Raw genomic sequence first — 18,619 nt, 5'->3', positions numbered from 1 at the left:
CCCCTTCCCTTCGGAGCAGCGTCACATTGAAACCCAAAGACACATTGTTAAAGTTAGAATTCTTTCGGTATTAAAAGTACAGGAGTCGTTTTTATGCGAAGTATTACAGAGTAGGAATCAGTGGGGTTATGTGTTACATTCGGCTTCAAAAAATGATTGTATAAAATAACACTTCATACATTTACAATTGGTTCACGCTGCCTGTTGCCTCCTTCCCAACGACCAAGGTCACACTCAGTTGGTGGGTTTTCAGATGAAGTTCGGTGCCTGAGCCAACACCTGTACAGTTCTCCATATATTAACCGAGGCGACAGTTATTAAGGCAAAACACTGATGTATGTACCGAATGATGTGTATAGCACAGTGGTATTTCTATCTAGTAACGGTTTATGGAGATGATGAAACTCGTTTTTCCACGCCACCTGAACGCAGCTCACTCTACCATGTGACTCCGATCAGCTGATCAGCAGCAGGCGGAACCAAATGAAAACATGGTGGTGTTACTGAACAGGTTACCAGCAACAGACTGTCTAAAGGTAAGTACCACGCGTTGAATACAGGAGTAATGACACAACTTTAGTTTTCTAAGTGTGTGATGAAGCATCTGGCGGTGGCACCGCGTAAAATACGGAGATAATAACCTCATGTTTTACACCTCTTCACTGACTGGTCCTCAGTATATTTCCGACGTACAATACAGCATACAGTCAGTCATTCAGCAGCAGATAAATACCACCTTTGGCTCTGGTTTTCTGGTACTTACTGAGGCGGTATTGTAAATGATGGGTCATATGTTAAAGACAGACTCGTAACCAGCTGCAGGGCTAAAACACAGCTCCAGCATGAGGACTGGCACAGTTCAGATTGTATTGTCGCTTCCAACTAATGTGAGGGCTTAATAGATATTTTATTCCAACGTCTTTATATAGAAGGACTATAGCCTATAGAGTGTGCCACCAAAATAATTGCACATCTCAGTGTCTGATTAATATCAATATAAGTTATATCATTAACATAATGCATTTAAAATAAAAAAACAAATTAGCAATCAACAAGATGATGGTTTAGTTTCACAAAATGAATTATTTCAAAATACTGAAGTTTACTTTGTGTCCGTCAATCACTTACCATCTCACGTCTCCCGGTTTAAAGGCCCAGTGTGTAAGATGTAGGGAGATTGAGTGGCATCTAGTGGTGAGGACTGCACATTACAACCAGCTGAAACTTCTCTTTGTCGTAATTCCTTCAGTGTTCACTGTTCAGGAGGTTTTTATCTGGAGTTCTCTTCTTCTCCAAAATAAATGGACCAGGTAATTTAAACCAGTAAAAACACAGAATAAAGCAGTTTCACATTAAAGATACCAGTGTTTTTCCAGCATTGTTTGGCATGTTGAGGATGGGCAACTAACCGTGCACCTGCTCACCTGTATAAAATCAGACTGGGGAGAATTTGACCTATGCCTATGAACATTTTGGAGACAGGAAATCAGTGACACAGATGGTGAGGTGGAAGACGAATTGTAGTAATTGTCAAATATTTTTTGGTGCACGCCAATTTTGGCTTCTGTCCATACGTACAAATTTATTGTGGATCCTACGCATTATTTTATAAATGAGAGTCCAGGTGATTTAAACCAGTAAAAACATGAAATAAAGCTTTTTCATGTTAGAATTGGATTTTCTCTGACACTTGTTGGAGATGGGTTGCTAAATTAGCACCTGCTAATCTCACCTGTTTTCTCTGATAATTTAAGTTCAAGACGTTCAGGAGGTTTTTACTGGAGCCTTGTTATCTTCAGAGGTCTCTTTCTCTAAGAAACAAACAGACCTGGTGATTTAACCTGGTAAAAACACTTTTTTTCTGATGCTCTCATTGTGGAAGGGCTACTAATAACGGCAGCTGAAAAGGTGAGAGCCAGTGTTTGGTTTGTCTGTTCTGGGCTACTGTAGAAACACGGTGGTGCAACATGGAGTACTTCCCATTGTAGATATAAGCGTCTCATTCTAAGGTAATGAAAACACAATGATTCTTTTTTTCAGGTGATTACACAATAAAAAACAAAACAACACTTATTATATTATATTATATTATATTATATTATATTATATTATATTATATTATATATACACTGAACAAAAATATAAACGCAACACTTTTGTTTTTGCTCCCATTTTTCATGAGCTGAACTCAAAGATCTAAAACATTTTCTATACACACAAAAGACCATTTCCCACAAATATTGTTCACAAATCTGTCTAAATCTGTGTTAGTGAGCACTTCTCCTTTGCCGAGATAATCCATCCCACCTCACAGGTGTGGCATATCAAGATGCTGATTAGACAGCATGAATATTGCACAGGTTTGCATTAGAAACTAGTGTTTTTAGTGATGTTTTTAGGTTCTCTCCTTTGGGATTTTTGTGTCATGACACTCCTTTGAGTCATTTTGCTTTCAAATTCCCAATAAAAATCAAATGAAATTGCTAATCACATCTTTCATTAACCAAATCACATTTTAAATGCTGCTTTGCACCTTGCATAATGAACATTGCACAGTATCCCACAAAACATGACAACAATTCACTATATAAAAGTTAAAGTTAAAATAAATCTTTGAATACTAAGTACAACAGTTGTACAAAATATAATAATTTGTAATATAAGTTTAGTGAGTAGGGTAACAGCGTTAACTAGGTTGACTAATCACGCAGTTCCTCTCACACTCCAAAGCCAAGCTGGTTTGGTGATTTGGAAACTCTTATGCATTAAAGTGTTTTTGTGTGTGTGTGTGTGTGTGTGTGTGTGTGTGTGTCTGTGTCAAACTTGTCCAGTGGTGTACACTGCCTCTCTCTCAATGCATGCTGGGATACCCAGTCAGTTTCAAATCATAGTTAAAGCAGTGTACCCATATGGGGGACAGATGGGAGCTGATTTCATAGCCCTGTGTGTGTGTGTGTGTGTGTGTGTGTGTGTTGCTCTGTGACAAACTTGTCCAGTGGTGTACACTGCCTCTCTCTCAATGCATGCTGGGATACCCAGTCAGTTTCAAATCATAGTTAAAGCAGTGTACCCATATGGGGGACAGATGGGAGCTGATTTCATAGCCCAACAGTCAAAATTACCTTTTTGGACAAAGTTTATAATAATTAATAAATTATTAATAATTAATTAATAATTGATAAATAATTAAAAACTAGAATTATGGGCAGGCAGTTGTATGCCTTTGTAAGTCAAGTTGCAGTCATAGCTTACATCCATGACTGTCTAGACTCATATGTAGCCATGACAGTAGACAATGCTTCAAATGTGGATGTTGCTGCAAAGAAGCTACATATTCTAAAACGTCAATACTTCACACTCATCTTCGACCCAACACCACAGAAGAGCTATACAATTAGCACTGTTTCAAGGTGGGCACCCAAGATTAGTGTCACCAATTCAGAATCTGACCAAATGTCTCCCCTTGTGTTCCTGAGATATGACATTAATCGATGGCCATCATCATATCTGATTAGACGTTTGTGTCAACTTTACATAATTAATAAGGATTCTTGAGTTATGGTCAAAAACATGTTTTATGAGGTCACAGTGACCTTGACCTTTAACTACTTAATTCAGATCAGTTCATCCTTGGGTCCACGTTGATGTTTGTGCCAAATTAAGGAAATTCCCTCAAGGCCTTCTTTAGACATCGCATTCACCATAATGAGACAGGGCTACGTTTCATTATTTCTACATGCCCTCATTGACTTCCCCTCTGCACTAGCCCTGCTGCCGTTGTAACTGCCATTCAATGTGTTTGAAAACCTGAGGTGACCTTGTTGAGATCTTATATCGGAGGGCTACGTAATCGAGTGAAATGATCACTCTAGAGGTCTATGTCACCCAAAATGCATTGCAGTTATGCATTGGATGCAAGGAAAATACATTCATGGTTAGGAGGCAGTAATGTATGTAAAACTGGTTGCACCACCTGCAGACAGTGAAGCTCAATTGGAAAATAAATCAAATAAAAATAAAATGAAATAAATTCACGATTCAACATGCTTTTCAGTTTCAGTTTTTCTAATATATCTTATAGGTCTGTATATATAGGTAGACTTCCACGTGTTCAGATTCACTCGCCTATCAGCAGATCTTTAGAAAATCTCTAATAGCTTGATATTTAACTGGAAAAACCTCACATAACAAATTGCACAAAAAAAAAAAGGCAGAATAGCACTAATCCTGAAACAAACAGTTGATCCACGATAGTTGAGCTGAAAAATGAATGTGGGAAGGTGCATTGCATTTAAATCCCCCATTCCTCTCCGGCCTACTTTCCCTCAGCTCTCCAAGCGGCCTCCGTGCAACATAAAGCTGTAATGTAACGCCAAGGGCTGAGGGTAAATGAAAGAGGGCATGTGGAACTGCTAATGAAATGCAGCAAAGGTCACAGTGATCTCGACCTCTGACTACCAAAATCTGATCAGTTCATCCTTGAGTCTAAGTGGACGTTTGTGCCACATTTGAGGAAATTCCTTTAAGGCGTTCCTAAGATATCTCATTCACGAGAATGGGACTGCCGGATAGATGGAAAACCCAAAGACATAATGCCTGTGGCCATGGCTATCGCCGGTACTGAGGCATACGAAACAAAAAAAAAGACAAAATTCAAATTCCCAGGGACTAGCTTGTTTTTGTTTCACACTACCAAATGCCAAACCGCGGTCCTGACAGTATTGTCTGCTGTGTAGCTGTGTCACAGGGTGGTGGATGGACTGTGTGGGCGGGAGCCTCCTCGCAGGGCAGATTACAGCACCACCTGGAGCTTGGAGGAGTGGCTGGAGCTGCTCAACTCCCTGACTGCCCTGTTCCGCCTGGCAGTGGGGAGCAACAGCTCTGATGAAGAGGTGAGAGAGCAACACCACATAATGGACTATTTTAGCCAGGGTTGTAGTCGCCATTTGGAATGAAGATGAAAATAAAGTTGCCTTTAATTACTGCACTATGTGGTATTATTAACAATTATTAACAAGGTTATTGCATGATGTGCGCAGGCTATATTACTGGGTTGGGGATTTAAATGCTGAGTTTTGTCACATCCATCTGTAGAATATCTGTTTATACAGCACGCAGGCTGTGTGAATGAAGCACATGGTTTGACTCTCAGCAGCAGTTCTCCAGCAGCTGGATGTGCGGCTGCTCTCAGGTCAGATTCTCAGCTTTCCTCCTGCTGGCTGTGTACAGGTGCTGGCAGGGCTGTCAGATGTGGGCAGCAGCCATGCTGAGGCTGTGCTGAATGTGCTGAGAGCCAGACGGGAGGAGATCCGTGACGCTCTGCTGGACAGAACCAACTCCATCTCCTCTGCCACGCTGCAGGACTTTGACTGGCAACTTAAGGTGGCTTAATGCTCTGTTCTTCAGGGTTTAATTGGCTTTACTTGGTATTTCTAATGTGTTTCTAATGTGAGTGTCAAAACTGGATTAACATTATACTTTAAAGTCAATGAAAAGAAGTGAAAGCACCTGCACACTTTTCTCTCCTGCAAACACCCCGTTTTAAGCTTTCAGTGCTCTGATGAAATTTCTTCATCAGAGTGTGATACTAAGCAAACACAGAACAAATGGCCTTTTGCAGGGGAGAAGTTAATAGTCAGCACACCTGAGCTGATAGCAGGCAGTCTGAAACACACTTATTATAAATGCTTACTATTTAAACCTGCATCTTTTTGCATGTTCACATTTGAAAGAACTACCTAATGTAAGACAGAAAGGCCTAACATAGAAGGGTTAACTTGAACCGAAGGCTCTAATACAATCACAGATACAGAGCAAACACAAATAATGATATATTAATGGAATCTGGCACAGAAGAATGACATAGAAAAAATGTCTGAGGCATGAATCTATTAAAGTTCTCTTATGGAATCAAAAAGAAGGCGAAAGTATTTGAATTTTAACTGCCATTGAGTACTTAATGTTAAAATTTAAACACCACTAAATTCTTGCCATTGGAATTTTTAACTGTGAAAACCAAGTATCTAAATTTATTTGTTCTGCATTCACCTGTTTGAAATTAAAATGTGAATTTCTCGATTTGCAATTTCAAAAAAGCAGAAATTGAACATATTTGTCTTTCAGTGTTCACAAATTGAGATTCAAAAGTTCAAGTTTCAGAATTAAAGAAACAAACAAACAAACAAAATAGTTTCAGTTTCCTCAAAATCGATTGGTTAAAGTCAGATCTAAAAATTCAGCTTATAAAAATTCAAATAGCAACATCCAGGCTACCCAGGACAAGCTCGACAGGCAATAGAGCCTGAATGTGTTGACCAATCAAATTTGACTGATGTTCTTTTTGAATTTTTTTTTTTCAACTTGAAATCTTAGATCTAAATTTGACCAATTGAATTTAAGCTGCCTAAATCTATTTTTTGTAATCATGTACTGTATTTTTCCAAATAGTAGTCTGGGCGTTTATTTCACAAAATCGATTTTGACCCCAGGCGTTTGAAAGAACCAGGCGGCTATTTGCTCAAGGCTTTTAAATTTTTTTTTGCACCGACCTGCACCAGGTTACAGTTCCTGTCCAGTATGTTTTTAGTGCAAAAATACTGTATAATGTAGGGGTGAGTTCTGTACAAAAATCTCTAAATGTTTAGAGTGGGTCATTTTTTTTGTGTACACGGGTTTCACTGCTGGGTGGTGCTATTGCATTATACCAGTAAAGCCCCAGTTATCTGAATACCAACCGAACGGGCCATTTAACCAACGGTTACAGGCCGCCACACCTAAATATCGCCATCCCGACGGTCCGCCATCCTGAATTCTGGTCCCTGAGTCCTGACAGTAAGCTATGGCGAGCCTGTAGAAGCTGTATTCCCCATGCATGTCAGCGATTTTCACCAGGGACGCACGCAAGTAATTCAGGCTGACATTACCTGTTTTTCAGCGAACTCTTCTGGTAATTTCATTAAAAGGCATGGCATATAGGTCCACACATACTTATTATTATTATTATTATTATTGGATCATTGATATTTGATGTGGGAAAGATGTAGCCAGATGTATCACCTGTTTTAGATACGTGGCTGTCTGTCTGTCTGTCCGTCTGTCCGTAGAATGAGTCATGTGCACCACTTCATCACCGTCCCGTGCATAAAAGCGCAAACAGTCCCTCAAGGAGGGACAGCCATGAGGCAATGGATGAGGAAATAATCGCCCGGGCGTTTAATCGGACGGGCGTTTAATACGCAAAATGGGGTCAAAACCCCGGCGGCTATTAGGTGCCCGGTGGCAAATAGTCGCCCTGCNGCGGCTATTAGGTGCCCTGCGGCTATTTGCCACCGGGCGACTATTTGGAAATATACGGTAACTTGAATTTTTGGATCTGAATTTGTGAACATTGAAAAAGAAGGAAAAACTTTTATTTAGTTTTTGAAATTTCAAATGAAGAAGTTTTGCATTATATACTTACATTAATTACATTATGTAATTTTAAAGAGGTTCATTTCACCAAAATTCTGAACAAATAAATTAAGATAGGTGGTTGCCAAAGTAAAATATTTCAATGTAATGAATTCAGTGTGATTTAAATTGCAATATTAAGTATTCAGTGGCTGTTGCTATTAAAATAGTTGTGTCTCTTATTAGCTTCCTTACTCTCTGGAAGATTTGTTTTCCAGTAATGCCTGCTGGAGCAGCATCATTTCACTTGAAGACAGTGACGGTCAGTGGGTCACCAAGTGTTGCTATTTTGAAGCATAGTTATTTGCATTTATGTCACTCAATTAATACCACTTTTATTTGAGACACGGGGCATTTTCAAAAGCTAATAATATTTAATTGATCAACTACAAGGGCACTACAAGGGTGCAGACCTCTGCCAAGGCTAAATGCCTCAATATTACCTTAAATATTTTGTGATACTGAAGACGCAATATCCAACATTCAGAAATTTACTGTGGCAGCAAACAACTATTTTTCATGACCCTACTGGCCAGCTAGTCACCGCTGCCCAGTGCTCATATGGGACGGTTTGGTCTAAGTTCATGGTCTCTGTAAACACAGGCATGGTGAAATACTGTCTGTCCCTGCAGTGCTGCTCTGTCTTACTTTCACCTCCTGTGTTTCCTGTCCCTGTCTCCTGTCCTCTCCCTGCAGTTAGCTCTGTCCAGTGATAAGATCTCGTCCCTCAACACTCCTCTGCTCAGTCTCAGTCTGGATGTGAGAGAGAACAGAGCCCTTCGGACCGTCACCATGGAGATGAACAGAGAGGAGTTAAACACACTCATCAGTTCACTAGAGGCTGCTAATAAGGTAAACACACACACACACACACACACACACACACTAAATACGTTAATAGTTTTGGTTAGTTAATCAATAGATTAGTCTGTGAACATTAAAATACTTTTATTTTTAATTTGTCAAAGTTGCAACTGACAGGAAAAAAGTTTCAGAATGGACACAGCAGAACCAGACATAACGTCTTTCTTTGTTACACGCATTTTTCTTCCTTACCCACGATGCAACTTGACCGCAGACAGTTTCAAACTTGTAGGCCAAATCCAAATGTTCACCTTCCGGACCTGCGGACGAAGCCCTCGCAGACTGCAGTGGCACCTCCTGTGACGTGTTCTGTCTGCAAGGGTGCCAGACTGCAATGCTATAAAAGCCACAGATAGACATGTTTGTTTCACTTGTTGCCTAGGAAACCTTAGAGCGACAGCTACAGTCACGGACATGGGGATCGCTGCTGTCATATTCCTCAAGCAAAATGACGAATAGTATCTGCTCATCTGTTCCTGCAGATAACAAAATATAAATCCTCCTGTTAAGGCTTTTTTGGGACTAAACAAAATGATATTGATACATTTCTATACAACACATAGGCTACACACATTCAAATACAGAAATGTTTGCAAATAAGGATCAAACTATGACTCAATAAATCGGGTATTACTTACACTAGAAACACACTGGTCGTTTTTTGGCCATTTTTTAGTTTAGTTCGGTGAAGTCTGCGCCCCAGTCAGACTCTCTGGAAGCCTGCAGATCGTGGAAGCATTGTAGCGCAGTTCAAGTGAGATACGACCATTGGAGACGATGAGGACATTTTAAAAATTGCAGAATGGAACAAATAGGTAATATAGTGAAAACAATTCTTCTTCAGTATGTCTCGATGTATTTAATGGCCTCATACACCACCATCCACAATGCTGCCAAAGTTAAGGTGCTTTGTGCAGTTGTGACTCAACTGATCTCACTTGAGGACATTTATCAAACTTAACACAGCTCTGTCGGGGGACAATAAAGCCTGACACAACTTTTTGCCTCTGCGCCGGCAATAGCCGTGGCCAGAGGCATTATCTTTTGGGGTTGTGTGTCCATCCGTCTTATTCTCATGGACTCAGTATGTCAGGAAAGCCTTGAGGGAATTTCTTCAAATTTGATGATAGCCGTGGCCACAGGCATTATGGTTTTGTTTGTCCATCTGTCCGTCAGTACCATTCTCGTGAACTTGATATCTTTGGAACGCCTTGAAGGAATTTCCTCAAATTTGGCACAAACTTCCTCTAGGGCTCAACGATGTGAGATTTTGGTGGTCAAACGTCACTGTGTCCTCACAAAACTTGTTTTTGGCCATAACTCAAGAATTCATGTGCTAATTATGACAACATTTCACACAAACGTCTAGAAGGACAAAATGATGAAGTGATGACATGTTATATCCAAAAGGTCAAAGGTCAGCTTCAATGTGACATCATAATGTTCTGCTGGAACACTTTTCTGGCCATTACTCAACATCATATCTCAGGAACAGAAGGTTAGTTACATTTGGTCAGATACAGAATTGATGACACTAATCTTGGATGTCCACCCTGAAACTGTGCTGCTCCTGTGCTGCTGGGTTGAAGATATGTGTAAAACATCCATGTTTCATGTAGCTTTTTTGCAGCAACACTTTTATTTGAAGCGTCGTCCGATGTCTTGGCTGCATATGAGTCTGGACAGGTTGTAAACTGTAACTGCAACAGTATTGTTCCTGAAGGCATACAACCACAAGGTGGTAAATCTAGTCCTCACATATGCCAGTGTGTGTTCTACAGTGGTGCTATTTCAAATTTCGGACATTTCATACATGAAATTTTAAAAATGAAGTGAATAAGGTAGTAGATATTCATCAGGTATCAGAATGTAATAGAAGAAACACTGCCACCGTTTAAACACTAGATGGTGGCATTGTTACAGCAGGAAGCCATCATAACTGTCAGGATGCACTGAAGTATGTTAAATCAATATAGTACTGTGATACTGCCTCAAAAACATTATTATTATTAATTGTTTTTACATTCAAATTCTGTGCGCACGCACACACACACACACACACACAACTTTGTCAAAACACACTGAATTCAAAATCAAATTCCACAGTAGTAGGAGTATGAGTTATTATTATTATTTTCTCCATTATGATCATTGTTATTGCTCCATAACAAACAGACAAAAACTGTCCAGCTCTTTTAGGGAAATGTTTTTCACTTTAAAAAAAAAAACTTGCATATTTGTGAGGTGTTTAAAGACATTTCCATCTTCAGTGGAAACCAATGGGCTGGAGCTGAGAGAAACAGACAGGCAGTCAAACAGTATCGAGACGGCCTAACACACTGTTGGTTTGGGTCTTCAATGTGACCTATTAACAATAAGGAAAATGTAGGCTATCTCCATGTTCCTTTGAAACATTAATTTCTTTTCTGGGGGCAGAACTCCAGAACAAGCTTAAAATAACACATTGTACATACCAGTACCTCAATAAGTTACTCTTGCCAGTGTGTTAGCACACAGTTAATTATTTCCACATCCAGCAGACACCAAGCAAAACTGGCAATCATTTGGAGTCCATCTAATCACTGTAAGTCCAATATTCACTCTCCTTTTATTAACAACAACAGCAACAACAACAATAATACATCAGACTTATACAGTGCTCCTCAAAGACTTTTTATATAGACTCAATACGGTCTAACTCCAAAGTTGTCAAATACTGGCACTTGGTCAGTGGCCTCCAGCATCAGGCACTGATGAATAAAGCTGTCCTTTCACGTCGACATGATACACTTACAGTAGACATTACTCTGTGACGGCACCAGTCTGGGGAAAACATGGCTGGATAACAATGTAAGTTAAGGAAGAGACGTTCCAAGTAAGGCTGGCAGGAGGGGTGTTGGATGGGTCCAGCAACCACAGACTTTCACCCTGAGGGTCAGTGTTCACTTTACATATGAATCTAAACCCAAACCCTGTTCTTTTGTCCTAAATCCAACCCAAGCGCGTGGTGGCGAAACATAACCATGGGTATTTGTTGCTGAAGGAAAAAAATGTCAATTCGCAGTGTTCCACCGATGCAGTGCTTTTACTTTGACAAAGACTGTATGCAAACTGTACATTTCCTGTGAAAATGGAAGTGTATTTTGAAAACAGACAATGCATGTGACACGCAGAAGTTCAGCAACTAACGCACCTAGGGTACCTTGCAAGTCATGACCAAATGTCGATATGTGACAAGGTCAGAGTGGAAATGTGTCGACAGGGAAGGATACATGTAAAAAAAAAAAAAAAAAAAAGAACAAAACAAGAAAAAACAGTCAAATATTTAATAAAGACAGTAAAATAAAATGAAAGCATTGGGGTGAGGGGTGTTGGCCAGGGAGGGCCTTTTTGAATGTTGACAGTGTGGGGGCATTGTTGATGTGATTTGGTGGTGAGTTCCACAGAGAGGGGGCAGCAACACAAAACGCCCTGTTACACCAGGCTTGGCACTTAGTCCTGGGAATTAGAAGGAGGTTAGCATCGGCAGAGCGGAGACATTATGACGGGGAGTGCTGGTGGAGGAAGTAGAATCTTGAAGTTTATCCTATTTTTAACTGGGAGCCAGTGCAGTGGAGGTCGTGGGGGACTGAGGTGATGTGGTCACATGAGCAGGTACTGGTGAGCAAGTGAGCATCAGAGTCCTGTACAAACTGAAGTTTGTACAGGACCGTGGTTGTGGTGCCGTAGAGGCCACTGTTGCTGTAGTCAAGCCTAGATAAGTGTTTCTGCAGCAGTAGACGACAGTAAGGGTCGGAGGTGGACAATATTATGGAGGTAAAAGAAGGCCAATGATTACGACTTCTGACTTTGTTGAATGTCAGAAGATTTATTTGCATCCATGTTTTAATGTCCATCAGGCAGGTGGTGAGGGTGGAGTGAGTGGTCGCAGTGATGGTCTTGGAGTGGAGGTAGAGTTGAGTATCATCTGCATGAAAGTGAAACTGGAGGCCATGGTTGCAGAGGATCCACCAACTCTTGGGGGAAAATATCTGTATATCTAGCTACTATTGCTCCATTGTGTTCACCAGCTACTCTCTCTGTGTCCGTCAGAGAGTGTACAGAGCTTTCTCACTAAAAAGAGCTGCCAGCTGCTGTTGGAAATAAAAGTGAGTGGTGAGAGGGAGCTTAAACAGTAAGGTTGAGGGCATTAAACCAAACCAACAAAGAGCTGAAAAACTCCATTCACTGAGGAGAACATGCAGCGTTACATATCCTCATTATTCAGTTAAAATGAGTAGCTTTAAAGGTACTAAAACTTTTTTAAAATGTTGGCTGAGTATTTCTAGCCTAAAGTAATAGTGTGGTGTCCTTAAACCTAACCTTTGCAGCATTCTTCCAAACTGTAAACCATCTGACTTTATGTGAGTAGTGAGAATCTGCTCTTAATCAGAATGATTTATGCAGTATGTTTGTGTCTTACAGGTGGTGCTGCAGCTGAAATGATGGAAAGATTGTGGACCACTGATCCCATTTAAACTCACGACTACAGGAAGTCCAGTGAATGGATGTGATGTCATCAAAAAGTCATCTAAAGAACTTCTCTGCCTTGATGGAGATAGTTTTTTAGACATCATGACGTACTATATGTATTTGAGCAGTTGAACACTGATAACTGGCCATTTGTTTTTGCAATGCACTGTGTAATATCGTGAACATGTCAAAGTAAACGTTTCTTTACCTTTTGATTCTGTTGAATTTTTATTTAACTAGTGTTTATGCCTCCATGCTGGTGATAGGCATGGCCAGAGGCATTGTTTTTGGGGTTTTCGTCTGTCTGTCCCTCTGTCCGTCTAACACATTCTCGTGAATGCAATGTCTCAAGAACGCCTTGAGGGATTTCTTTCAGATTTTGCAAAATCTTCCACTTGGACTCAATGATGAACTGATTACAATTTGGTGGTCAAAGATCAAGGTCAGTGTGACCTCACTACTGTCTCATTCTCTTTACACGATATCTTAAGAAGGCCTCATGGAAATATCCTCAAATTTGGCACAAACGTCTTTCACTTGAACGCAAGTGTAAACTGATTAGAATTCAGTGGGCACATGTCACTGTGACCTCACAAAACATGTTTTGGGCCATAACTCAAGGATTGATTATGACAAAATTTCACACAAATATCTAAATAAATAAGTGAAGTGATGATATTTTATATCCAAAAGGTCAAAGGTTAACTTTACTGCTACATCATGATGTTCTGCAACAGTTGTCTGGCCATTATTCAATGTCATATCTCAGGAACAGAAGGGGACACATTTGGTCAGACACTTAATTGGTGGCACTAATCTTGGGTGCCCACCTTGAAACTGTGCTGAGTGTATAGATCCTCTGTGCTGCCAGGTTAAAGATGTGTGTAAAGCATCCATGTTTTAGAATATGTTGCATCTTTACAGCAACACTTGAAGTATGGCTACATATGAGTCTGGACAGACAACTTGACTGGTTTGCAGAGGCATACAACTATGAGGTCGTAATTCTGTTTACAAATAGTAGAAAAAACATGACATATGGTGTTCAGTATTGGCAGACTGGGTGGGTTACTTTTTGTCAGCCGAATTTGGCAACAACGATGGTGTTAGATACCACACCGTGTCGATAGTAGGTTGTAGTGATGCTGCCTTTCTGCTGTCATGGTGAGTGGTGTACCACAGAGAGCAGGTTTGAGGCCAGTTTTTCCCAGTTCCAGCACCATTAGGGCAGAGCAATAACACATGAATGTTTAAATGAGTTATGTAACAGAGAAAAGGTAGTGTTTAATCATTTGTTACACGTTTCAAATAGGAGATCATTAACTTTTATAAGTTCTATGTGAACCTTGGAAAGTGAGCATAAAGTTTTATCACACTCGCTTTCACAGACATTTTTTGAGACTGCAGAGAAGCACCACATGCAGCTGGTGAGGTGGAAACATGGACCATGCAGAGTGCGATGATGGAGATCCAATCGAGGACACATTCTGCTTATCAGCAGGCCAGCCAATCTTATCCCAAGAACATATATCTATAAAACAAGTCATTGAAATGACTGAAGACATCTGGGCTGCTACAATTCAACCAACTCTGTCCATTCAATCATCCATTATCTGTAAACACTTGTCCTTTACAGGGTGGGGGAGGGGCACCCTGGACATGTCACCAGTCACAGGGCTGACACATAGAATGCGTTCACATGGACAGTTTAATTCCCTTTTCATTCTGAATGAAAGTTCATTCCTATTAAAAGTGATCTTGTAAACACCTAATTCAGAATGAAAATGGCCAATGTGATTGAAAATTCAATCCGATGTAAGGGGCTGGAATATTCTGTTTCTAATTCCCAATGAAAGAATTTCTCGCACTTGTATACACTCATTCCTCTTTAAGTTCATTCCGGTCTTTCTGCTCATGTTCGTTTCCTTGCCCTTCTGGCGGGATGACGTATATAGCACGCACACGCAACAAAATGGCAGCTTCTCCTCTCCGTTCTTCAACCTTCTACCTCCCTTCTCCTTCTCAACAGACGAAGCATTAGCAGAACAAGGTTGTTGTCGTACTGCTGCTTCAAGAATATAAGCAAAACAAGCCTGAAAAAAGGCACTAAGAACGGCGTCGTCAAGCATCTTGTTATCCGGAGCGAGGACTACAGTGTTTTCTTCCGGTAAACATAAACACGTAACATCCGCCCCGCCCCCTATCCAATCAGAAACCTTCCCTGCCCCAAACCTTGCGCAGACCTGAATAAAGCCGATTAAACTGATCTCCGTGTAAACCCTCATTCGCAATTAATATTTCCAATGTAAACTACCTGGAAAACTTTAATTCATGATGATTTCATTCAGATTTATTTCATTCCGAATGAGAAGCCATCATGTAACCGTACCCATAGAGACAGACAACCATTCACACCCACATTTACACCTACAAGTGATTAGTCAACAGTTACCCTTGTTAGAGCCATTTGTAGCAAGCTCTTATAAATTCCTGTTGCTTTGAATTGCTTCAATGTCAATACACTGAACAAAACTGTCAGTGCAACACTTGTGTTTTTACTTACATTGTCACAAGTTCAAGTTAAAGATTTAGGACTGTTATGCGCTTAATAGATTTATTTCTGTCAAATTTTGCGAGGAAATTTGTTCAAATCTGTGTGAGCACTTATTTTTTCCAAGATAATCCATCCACTTGCCAAGTGTGTCATATCAAATGCATAATAATGATGCCAAATGGCATCATTGTACAGGTGTGCCTTGGGATGGTCACAATCAAAGGACACTCTAAACTGTTCAGTTTGATCACACAGCACAGTGCCACAGATGTCCCAAGTTTTAAGGGAGCGTGTCATTGGCATGCTGACTGCAGAGATGTCCACCAGAGCTGTTGCCTGTGAACTGAATATTCATTTTACTGCCCTAATGGGGATTGTATATTTCTGCATTGATTCAATGCCATAGCTACGGCGTAGGTCCCGTTTCCATGCAGAGGCTACGCTGTAACGCCATAGCCTGATGTGCCCCTCCCCAGCAATGTTCTACACGTTGCGGTGACGCAGACCTCCTATTTTTGTATACTGACATCATTTCCCTCAGTGGTACAAAGCTTTTATTTAATTTCATTTCACAGATAAGAAACAATAAATTGTGAAGACAATAAAGCCTCCACAAAAATAGCATTTTAAGTCTTGTGTGTACTTTTTCCTTCGGGGATTTATACTTTGGGATTTATCCAGGCTTCATATGAGCAGAGGAAATCTTCGCTTGTCGCTAAGCTAATTTATACAATGTAAAATGCCATAGGCATTGTCTTGTTATATTTGTTTGGAAAACGTGTTTAGTATAAGACAGTTGCTTTGTCATTGAACCTTGTGAGTTGTAATGTACCATTACCTTTGTTAAATGTTGCTTTTGTCCCTGGATTTATATGAGAAAAAGAAAAAAATCGCTAGCTGCTAGGCTAGTTTATACAATGTAAAATGCCATAGGCTTGTGCTAATAACATTAGCATAGGCTTGTGCTAATAACATTAGCATGTTGTATTTGTGGGGAAAATGTGTCCAGATAAAGACAAGGGTTTGTCTGTGAGTGCTGTGAGTTATAGTGAAGCTGATTTGTGTACTTGTGTTTGAAACTGTTGCTATTAAGCCATGTTTAATGTGTGTTTAATATGTGTTTAATGTGTGTTTAATGTGTGTTTTAAATCAACTAAACTTTACAGCACTTCACAGAACCCTCCGCCGCCAACTAGTGTTTTGGTGGTGTAACTGCAGAGTGACACAGACACCAGCACAAGTATGAGCTCACACCAGAGTAGGCAACATGTGTAGGCTACAGCATGGGGTCTGCTGCACAACTATGAAGCCGTCTTCAGTGTTGTTTCCATAAATTTGGCAGTTTTGGCAGAATGTGGCAGCTCTCCTTTTTGATCTTTGTAGTTTCAGTAGCAACTTTATGCCTATTCAGACTACATGATTTTAGCTCTCATTTTCTGCTCTCTAACAGTTTTTGGAGCTCCCCGACCCCAACAAAGCCCCAGATCAGTGACAAATCAAAAAAATCACCCTGTATGAGTTCACTTAGTTTTACTCTGCCTATTAAAAATGAGGAAGCCTAATTTGTAAAGGTTAAAGTTTGGACAGGGTTAGAGCTTGAGGACAGTTCAAGTCCCCAAAACATGATGGTTCACCTACAGGGAGCATGAATTTCATGGCAGTCTGATTTTTATATTTCTTGTGTACAAGTGGGCATTCCCTTGATTGCACTACAGGAAGGTCAGGAAGTTACCAGAAACAACGATACATCTGTGCTTAAAACTTCCAAGTCTTAATCTCTGTATGCAAAAGTGAGAATAGTGATGACCTGAAGAGCTCAAGGGTTTAACAGTCTAATGGCGTGTGGACTAACGCTGTCCCTGAGCCTGGTGGTGTGGGACTGACATGCTGCAGTACTGTCCAACAGATGGCAGCAGGCAGAACAGTTTGTGGCTGGGATGGTTGGGGTCTCTGATGATCCTGTTGGCTCTTTTCCTGCCTTCTTGGTGTAGAGGTCCTCCATAGATGGCAGCTCCATCCTGGTGATGTGGTGAGCAGTTTTCACCACCCTCTGTAGAGTCTTGTGCCTTACTGCAAGACTCAGAATATTTTTTTTTTCTGTTTACATGCACTGGTGGAAGTAACTTTTAAACTGATGTGCACCTAAATCTTTTTTGGGGCGGCATCTTCACCTTTAATTGACAGACAACAGTGTAGAAATGGAGGAGAGAAAGAGAGGAGTATGACATGCAACAGGGGTCCCTAGCCCAGAATCAAATCCACCACGCTGCAGTTATATGGCATGCACTGTAACCACTCAGCTACCAACGCGCTCCAACTAAACATTTCTTTGCTTCACAGTTTGGCGTATCGGTGTCAGATATTTTCCACAGCAGCCAGATCTGACTGAAAGAAATCTGTTTCAACCCACTGAAACCAGGTTATGGCTTGTGAAACACTTGCAAAAGCATTACAATATAAATGAATATTCTTATTGTTTTTCTAAGAGGTGACCATGATATAAGCAGGATAATGCACGTTGAAGTGTCCATAATCAGGAATTAATGGCCTTCATGGAGGCAACTGTCCGATGCGCACAGCTCCATGTCGGCCATTAATAGACACCACATTGGCCATTATTCCTTACATATATTGTGCTTGCATGATTAAGTTTAGCCTACTGAAAGATCCTGTCAACACAAACTAATTGCTTATTTCTAACAAATGCATACACAGTGGGAGAAATGGGGGTCAGTTGTTCATTTGTCCAAAGATCTAACAATGACTGACAAATTTATGTTTTAACTGTAAAATATCACCTTCATCTGGGTTACAATTATTAAAATAATGTGTGGTTAGGTTCTCTGCCAATGTAACAAACAAACAGAAGGTAAATCAGCTGATGTTTCATCAGGGTTTATCTGAGGTTAATATGAGGCTTCTAACATCATGTATGGTACAAAGTTAGACAAATTTATACCACTGTCTAGAGAAAAACAAAGAGGGAAATCTCTCCTAAAAAGACAAGCTTTTTGAAGATCCTCGGTTAATTGAATAAGTCAGATGGCTGAAGCCTAATAATAACTGATTTTATGTTACTATATAATGACGAAAACTCTGTCTGTGTGTCTGTTCCACGTTTTTCTCCTCACTGACTTGGTCAATCCATGTGAAATTTGGCACAGTGGTAGAGGGTCATGGGAGGATGTCAATGAAGCAATATTACATCAATTGGCCAAAGGGGGGCGCTATAGCAACCCA

At 40.4% G+C, this 18,619-nt stretch overlaps 1 protein-coding gene across 1 annotated transcript; it reads left to right on the top strand.

Annotated features, from left to right (window-relative positions):
• The first annotated feature begins 379 nt into the window (after nt 1–379).
• On the top strand, nt 380–13,040 carry commd8 (COMM domain containing 8). Its single transcript, XM_050062354.1, has 5 exons — nt 380–536; nt 4,737–4,892; nt 5,230–5,382; nt 8,146–8,301; nt 12,778–13,040. Exons 1-5 carry the CDS (start codon nt 492–494, stop codon nt 12,796–12,798), a joined length of 531 nt encoding a protein of 176 aa, XP_049918311.1. The 5' UTR covers nt 380–491; the 3' UTR covers nt 12,799–13,040.
• Nucleotides 13,041–18,619: the final 5,579 nt, after the last annotated feature.

The sequence above is a fragment of the Epinephelus moara genome, chromosome 14 (assembly GCF_006386435.1).
Source record: "Epinephelus moara isolate mb chromosome 14, YSFRI_EMoa_1.0, whole genome shotgun sequence".
Classification (NCBI taxonomy): domain Eukaryota; kingdom Metazoa; phylum Chordata; class Actinopteri; order Perciformes; family Serranidae; genus Epinephelus; species Epinephelus moara.
This window is presented reverse-complemented; position numbering and strand designations above follow the sequence as displayed.